General features: G+C 38.4%; 1 protein-coding gene across 1 annotated transcript in view; it reads right to left on the bottom strand.

The window, feature by feature from the left end:
• Positions 1-297: 297 nt before the first annotated feature.
• Positions 298-8,731, bottom strand: part of RSF1 (remodeling and spacing factor 1) — a 170,445-nt gene continuing 162,011 nt past the window's right edge. Inside the window, exons 13-16 of the mRNA XM_061204104.1 lie at positions 7,919-8,126; positions 6,019-6,239; positions 3,556-3,744; positions 298-1,467 (exon numbers count right to left, since the gene is read on the bottom strand). Coding sequence (XP_061060087.1) covers positions 899-1,467; positions 3,556-3,744; positions 6,019-6,239; positions 7,919-8,126 — 1,187 coding nt within the window. The 3' untranslated portion in view covers positions 298-898. The remainder of the gene's footprint in view (positions 1,468-3,555; positions 3,745-6,018; positions 6,240-7,918; positions 8,127-8,731) is intronic.

Raw genomic sequence — 8,731 nt, 5'->3', positions numbered from 1 at the left:
TATTAAGTGGCCAGAAGACAAGAGTTACACTATCTGCAAAGTTTACAGTCCACCTGGGCCTTATGAAAGACCACACTCATTTCACTAGTAATTCTCCATGATAGCATATTAAAGGCCACCTCATCACCACTGCATAAAGCTGTTTTAAAAAATTTTTTACTAGCACAATCTGGTTGTCAAAGCTTCATTATACATTTTACTGTACAAATGCTTTTCAGATGATTTTTTTTTTTTTAAACAACAAACTCCGCTATAAGAGAAACTTAGGTTAGAGTTTTTTACGATGGTACTTTTTCGGTCTCTTCTTTATTAAGTGTGGTTATCTCCAATAGTAAACAAGCTGATTTCATGAATGCTGTTACTAAATGACTTATGTATGATGTTATCTACAATTCTCAAACTGCAACAGTACAGACTTGAACTTTTAAGCAGTCTGTTAATCATCATCTATGCCATGAATGTTTAAATATAATATATATTTAATATGAAAAAGCTAAAGCACAAGTGCTTTCTCCCACCCCTAATTCTGTTTTTGGGCCCTCACAGATTCGGAATGCATTCTTATCCACCCTTTTCACAAAGTCAGGAGAGCTCAGGAAATATAAAGTCAAAAATATACAAATCTTTGTTGTTACAATAAGATTCTTTTCCCATGACTGAAATTACCAAGGACCATGAACTTGGAAAAAGAAAATCAAAAGGAATTTACAGCAATTATTTATCTTCAAAGTTCAAAACTGGTCACTTCACAGAAAGACTTCAAGGTCTGTTGAAATTTTTCTTCTAAAAAGTCATTCTGTAGTGGAGTTTTCTAGGAAAAATAAAACAGCTTTTAATAACTGGCCCGCTGGTGTGAGAGCTACCGTGGAATAAATTAGCACAAAAATGGAAAAAAGTCTTATAACTGTTCACTGTTACAGACATAATCAACAAGGTCAGTCACTCTCAAAAGCTCATCTTCCTCCTCTTCCGGTGCCCCTGCCTCCTGCCCACCACTTGTCCCATTGGGGGCCAGGCTTGCACTGGCTGTGCTGTTGTCCTTGGGGGTCTGAGGCTTCTCAGTTGGCTTGCCAATCAAGTTCTCAATGGCTTTGCCAGGACTCTGTCCATTGGTGGAAGGTAAGTCCACTAAGCTATAGTCCAAAGGGCTCCCCACCTTGCCTACATTTTCAAAGTCCTCTTCCTCATCACTGTCTATCCGATAGGGCTTTTTGGTGCTCTCCTGTTCTGAGGGCAGGACCCTGGGCTGGCTGTCATGGGCAGGCTGATCTGCATCTCCATGAGCATTGTCACAACTCTCCTCTTCGTCTGTCTCAATCCGGTGTAGCCGTTTTCGGGATGGTTTACCTTCCTCTTCCTCCTCATCTGCTTCTGAATACTCATCTGTGCTTCGACCCCGCTTTCGAACTGACCGCTTTGATTCTTTAGCTAGCTCATCATCTTCAGAGTTCTTGGATATATAGCTCTCTAGAATAAACAGCACATTTAAGCCATTGGCACAGTTAACCATTACAGAGTTAAGTGATTCTCCTTTAACAGATTTAAGTAATTCTCCTTTTCCTCCCCATATTCATCCCATGTCCTGCTTTCAGACTTGCTTGTACATAACTATTTCCCTTCAATAACTGGCCTTATTTCTCTCTCCTCTCAGTCCCACAACAATGCCCAATGTGATTCACAGTATACTTTGCCCGAGAGTTTAGGAAAGAGCAGAATCCTTAAATTAAATGAAGATAGGCTGCTCACAAACTAAGCAACTCCTTCCCACTAGCCCTCAAATTAGGGAGTCATGTAAACATACCGATACGGAAAGAAACTAAGCACCCAATTCAGGACATCTGAAATACTGCTCTAACTCTCATTCCATGTTATTCAATGTCCTTGGTGGTCCTGAAACGTCTTCTCTTGTTCATACTTGACTCACCTGGTCTCATGGCTTTGCATACCATCCATATGCCAGTGACTCTCACATTTGTTTTAGGCAACCAATCCATAGGTTCCAGACTCATGTATCAAACTGCCTGCTCAACATCTATGCCTGGATTTCTAAACAGGCAGAACCAAGCTCCTAAACTTCTTTCTCAAACCTGAGCCATTCTGGTCTCCACCATCTTGGTTATTGGCAACTCTATTCTTCCAATCGCTCAGTCATCCGTGATTCCTTTCTTTCTCCCATCTAACCCAGTAGTAAATCCTATGGGTCTACTTTCAAAGTATATCCATAATTTGACTGCTTTTCACCCCTTTACTGCTACTGCTCTAGTCTCACCCACCATCATCATCACCTGGCCTATTTCAATGGCCTCCCAACTAGATTCCTAGATTTCCTCCCTGTCCCCTTCAATGTACTCATAACACAGATACCATAGCAAATTAAAATGTAAGTCAGATCATATCACTCCTCTGCTCAAAATCCTCCAATTATTTCTCATCTCACACAGAATAAATTCCAAAGTCTATACAATGGTCTACTGCACTATCTAATATGGTACCCACTAATCACATGTGGGTATCAACATTTCTTTCAGGTCTTTACTCAAATGTTATCTTCTGAGTGAGGCATTCCTTTGGTACCCTATCTGAAATTTCACCTATGCTCCTTTTCTCTGTAGCATTTATCTCCACCTAATATATATTCTACTTATTTATCATGTTTACTGTCTCTCTTCCCCCAACTAAAATAAGAGTTACATGACAGAGTTATATGTTTTTGGTTATTCTTTTCACTCTTCTATTCCCAGTGCCGAGGACAGTGACTAGTTCAGTAAGTATTTATTTTTAATAGTTGAATTAATGAATTTATATCTGTCTTTAATGACACATGAAGATAAATACACATTCACCCAGATGTTTACCTCCCTTCTTTAGTCTCCCATATCCAAACATTTTTTTCCCTTGCTCTCCTGGCTTGGGCTCAAACTTAAATGACAAGGATCTATGAAAGCAAATAATCTTCAAAACAGACCATAAACAATGGAGAATTAAATATATAAAAAAGAAATGGGGGAAGGTAAGGGTTAGACTCATTTAAAATGAACTTGGGAAGAACTCTGGAATAACTACAAAGACTAAATGGATATCACAAGTTCATATTTTAGATCTTTTCCTGTACTTCCGGTATGGGGCACAGCTAAAGCTATTAAGAAATAAAAGTTTACCAAGTAAAGCTCACTGTTACGGTGGAGAGAGACAGTAGGCACCCTTGGTTTGGAACTGTTCAGGTATTCAGGACATAGGAGGTTATTTCAAAATGAGGGCCATAAATAATAAGGGAGCAGAAGAAATCTTGTTCAGATCACAATTTTCTGATACTCTTCTAGTTTCAATGAAGAATTTAATTATTACAATGAAGACCTTAAAAGTTAGTATCTTATCAAGTTATCAGTTATTTAAACTATAAGTTGACCAGGCATAAAATAATGGGTTTTGTCTCAAAGATATTACGGGTTATATTAAATTTCTAAGAAATGGTACAGAATCATCATCCTGAGTTCACTTTATAATTTGTACTGCTGCCTTGTCCAAACTTCTGTAAACTGGAGAGCTATTCCTTACCTTCACTCTCTGAGCTGGAAAGCCTACGCTTGTGAACTCGTCTGATTTCTTTACCATGTCGTAAACTCTTCTGGGAACCATCACTTTCTGAATCTTCTTTATAGTTAATTTGTCTTTTCTGGTTCCTCCTTGACCGCCTTCGCCGAGTTTCTACAAAATCATCACTAAAACCATCACTAAAATCACTTTCTGTTAAAAAAAAAAAAAAAAAAAAAAAAGAGGAGAAAGGAAAAAGAAATCAAGCACAATTTTTTTTTTTTTTAAATTTATTTCTGGCTGTGCCGTGCAGCATGTGGGATCTTAATTCCCCGCCCAGGGATTGAACCTGGGACTCCTGCATTGGAAGTGCAGAGTCTTAACCACTGGACCAGCAGGGAAGTCCCATCAAGTACAAATTTTAATTCCACTAAATAGAAAAGTAGTTAGCTTAGGTTATAAAAATATAAAGCTATTAGGCAGAGTTCAGTCATAACTTTTAAATGAACAGTAATCATGTCTCTCATTTTCTTCTTAATAATATGAGTACATCTGGGGGGGCTTTAATGCCAAACCTCACAAATGTATCCTATTAGCAGTCAACCCTCAAGATTAAAAACTGTTCTACAGGGAATTCCCTGGCAGTCCAGTGGTTAGGACTCCGCACTCTCACTGCCAAGGGCCTGGGTTCAATCCCTGGTGGGGGAACTGAGATCCTGCGGTGCAGCCAAAAAAAAAAAACAAAAAAACTTTTTACATAATCCTTATCTCATACAACCTAGAGCTACCCAGTGAGCTGCATGGCTGCCACAACTGCTCCTCTTGGTGGATGGTTACTACGTTGCCTCATGATAATCTGCTTTTCCTATGTATGTAGCTATATGGCTACAGTCATAGCTTCACAATGTACTGCAGAGGTTAAACTTTCTAACCACAAAAAACTGATGCGCCTGTTTCAAATAAGTACAGAACTGGAGTTATATTTTTGCCTTTTTTCCATGCGGAATTAAAATCTGCTAAATACAGCTCATGGGGCTACTTTAACTTTCAGAGCACTGCTAAATACCACTATTCTTGTCATGTCACCTCTGATCAATAAACCAAAGTCAGACTATGGCATTGTGTCAGAGCAGTTTTTCAGGAATGCTAACAAATTCCACTGAATCATCATATCTAGCTTTGTTTTCTAATGGATTTCAAATATTTCAAAACAGCTAGCCAACAGTTTAAAGGGGTCCCCACTGGCCAAATCTAGGGCAAAGTGTGTCAAAATGGTGATGGTAACATATATCCACCGACTGAAATAAGAATCTGTTAAGTTCACACTGATACAAAGAAATAAATATATGGAGGAGAAGAGAAAGCTCTTCCTTACAGAACACCAAGTATTAAATATAAAAGGAAGGAAGGAGTTAGAAAACTCATGAATAAATGCTAAAGCTAGTGGGTGAAACATCTGATAAGGAACAGGATATTTACAGTCTCAAAATATCTTCCTATGAATTATTTATTAATTACAAAGGGAAAATAATAGAGAGACCTGGAGGACATACATTAACTCTGTGATATTCTTGCTAAAAATGTATAACTAGAATCTAATCACAAGGCTACAAAAACCCAAATGAGGTATGTTTTACAAAATAACTGGTGTGTATTTTTCAAAAATGCTACATTCAACAAAGTTTGAGGAATATTACAGATTAAAGGAGACTAAAGAGACGTGAATAAATGCAATATGTAATTCTGAACTATATCCTTGACCAGGAAAAGATGTTTATATAAAGGACAATATTGGGACACCTGATAAAATTTGAATGTATACTGTTGATTAGATAATAGTATTTTATCAATAAAATTCCTGATTCTGATATTGTACTGTGGTTATGTAAAACTCCACAAGCCTGGCCTAAGTTGGGGATATAATACTCCTGTCTGTGGCACTTCCTCAGTAAGACGACAGCTACCTATCTGCCAATCCCATAAAGCACTCCTATCTGTTCTTTTACCTGCTGTGCCTCTCATTATTTATTTAGTTAACAGAGATAAGCATAAGCTATAATAACATCAACGACTGATAATTTATAAAAACTAACAATCATAATCACCGATCATGATCTAAATGTTAGAGATAATTGGTGATCTTTCTCTAATAGCTAGACATCTGAGAAAAATGTTCTCAGATTATTAAGAATGATTCCCAAGAAACACTATGAAGGTAAAGTCTAGGCATGGAAACACTTGGCACCAAAAGGATTCATCACAATCCTAAATGAATCTGGCATGAAGTTAACATATCCATCTGTATCTATCTTCTCAGATGTGCTTTATGTGAACGATTTAATTAGTGGTGAATCATAAGAATAGAACTCAAAGTTTCATCAGAAAGCTTATATTACAATTGAATGGAATTTTATTTTAAGAAATCTTAATTCCAGAAGTCATAAGAATTTACTGACTTGGTGAGATGTGGATACAAATTATTTTTACCAGAGTCTCTACTATTCTCCTCAGATTCCTCCTCTTCATCATCATCGGAGTACTTTTTCTTTGGAGTCTTTCTCCGCAAACGCCTGCTTTGCCTCATTGGCCGGGAGGGATGTCGCCTTAGTCTTCGGCTACAGAAATCAGTGTCGCTGTCATCATTAGATGGTGGGTCTTCTTCACTTTCATCTGGGTTCTCATCAGATACAACAAACTCATCTTGAGATCTGTCCAAGAGAAACCAAATGAATTATGATGGTACACTCAAAACCGTGAACCCGTTTTTGAGTTCTGAGTTCAAATTCTAACAAGTCCAGTGAATTATTAAGTAACGTTTAATGTAAAATATCCAGTTAACTGTATCAGTTTCCCTGTTTATAAAATGAAGAGATGTTTTGCCCCCTCTCCTTTTTTTAGAAGGAGTTATGAACATGAACTGATGCTGATTTTTGTACGTAAATTGCTTTGGCCTCTTGGGAAGTCCCCCACATACCTCAAATTCAACATGCCCAAAAGTGAACTCATTATTTCCTAACCTACTCCTCTCTTCTGTTCCCTAGCCTGGTATTTGGTACTGTCACCCATCCAGTAATTCAAAGCAGAAACCTGGTATTTATCCTAATTTCTTTCTCCCTTTTCATTTCTCACATCTAATCAATGACTAATTCCTCCCAAGTCTACCTCATAAAGATAATATCTCAAACCTGATACCTCTTCTCAGTTCAGGCTCTCATATCCCATCTAAACTACTACAGCAATTCCCCAGAGTCTCTTTAATCTCTACACTCATTTTCCCTCAGTAAATCCTCCAAATGAATGCCAGGATGACTCTTTCTGAAACATAAACCTCATATTAGTCTGGTATTTAAAACCATTCAGTGGGTTTTCATCATCTTCAGGAAACAGTCCAAATTCTTATGCATGACAAACAAAATACTCCATCATCTGGTTCCTTTTTATGTCTTGGCCACATTTCCAGCAGGGCACTTTCTGCTGCTTCCTCAATTCTTCTTATCCTGACACACCAGGAGTTTCCTAAATATTCTATGACGTTTTATGCCTGGCTGCCCTGGACAGGATTTCTCTGCTTAGAATACTTTCTTTCCTTCACTGCTTCTAATCTCAAATTCATCAATCTGCCCAATTCATTCTTCACATTTCAGATAAAACTTTATTTCTACTCTGAGGCTTTCCTTGACCTCCCTGGATTGATCTGGCCCTTCTCTGTACCCTGACTTATGTTTTAGTAGCTATCATATCATGCAGAATGACTTTTTTGTGGTTTATATGTTTGTTTCCTCCACTAAACAATATGAGAGGAGAAACTCTGTGGTATTCTTTCCATACCTGCTCTGCAGGGAAGCCTTTCCTGATCTTCCATACTGAATTACTTGCCCCAACCCAAACCCCTATGGGTCACCAGAGAACAGTTTCTAAATACTCATACCTGTCCATTTCTCACATTTGACTGGGAACCTCTCATGGTCATGGTGGCAGAAGGTGGCACAGAGGTACACCACAAATGAATGCTAACTGCTGTTCATGAAATTTAAATACAATGTTGAATATTAAACCAACAAGCATAGGGACTTCCCTTCCCTGGTCCAGTGCTTAAGACTCTGCACACCCAATGCAGGGGGCACGGGTTCGATCCCTAGTTGGGGAACTAAGATCCCACATGCTGCATCGTGTGGGCACCCCCAAAAAAACAAACAATAACCCATAAAACTTCGTTTTAATCTAGAAAGAACCAAAATCAGCATCGCTGAATTTGTTTAAAGTATCCTGAAAACAGATTGTCTATGTGCATGAAGAACAAAAGCCCCATCAGAGCAGGGCCAAGCTTATCTGGTAGGCCTGTTCAAGCCTGGACCTAGAGAATGGGATCTACTGACAGACCACGCACCCATCACTGATCTTGAATTCATCCTCGCTCTCTTCTTCATCCAGGTTGCTGTCGCTGTCCAGATCATTTAGTCGCCGGCGTTTCTTCCGGCGAGCAGCAGCTGCCCTCTGGGGTCGTTTATTTTCTTTTCTTTCTTCATCCAAAATAGTAGAGATATCTTTTCCACGGTGGCCTGTGATAGTGGAGATATCTTTTCCTCGGCCAACTCCTGAGTCCAGGGGGAAGGGTGTAGGGCAGGTGAGGGGAAGAGAGGGAGGGAGAGAGAGAGACAACTATATGTTTATTAAAAGCTTCCCTTTAATATCTACAGATTGTCCTTAGCAGATTTTCATTTCTTTATTTTCTTCCTACAGATATGCAATTTTCTCACAACTTTAGCTGACAGAGCTCTCTTTTGTTTATCCTACTAAATAGAAGTTTACTATGTAGAGAACTTGCTTCTTCAAAAATTTTGATATGATTCATGTACCATAATATTCACCCTTTTAAAGTGTATAATTCATAGGTTTTTAGTATAGTCACAAAGTTCTGCAACCATCACCACTAATTCCAGAGCATTTTTATCACCCCAAAAAGAAACCTCATACCTATCAGCAGTCACTCAAGAATCTCTTCTTGAAAGCTGTCTTTTGGACATGGCTTTATAGAAAGAGGCCAATCCATTTAAAAAAATTTTTTTTAAACTGTGTTTGCAGGGCAGAGAAAGTGAGAATTCAGCAGCAAAGATGTAAATAAGGCACACATGTCTGGAAAAGCTAGTGACTTCTTCAGTTTCACTACAAACAGCCTACTTATTATTAATCCTTTCTAGAG

This window comes from Eubalaena glacialis, chromosome 10, assembly GCF_028564815.1.
Source record: "Eubalaena glacialis isolate mEubGla1 chromosome 10, mEubGla1.1.hap2.+ XY, whole genome shotgun sequence".
NCBI classification, from domain to species: domain Eukaryota; kingdom Metazoa; phylum Chordata; class Mammalia; order Artiodactyla; family Balaenidae; genus Eubalaena; species Eubalaena glacialis.
Note: the sequence above shows the minus strand (reverse complement) of the source record. Positions and strands in the feature narration are given on the sequence as shown.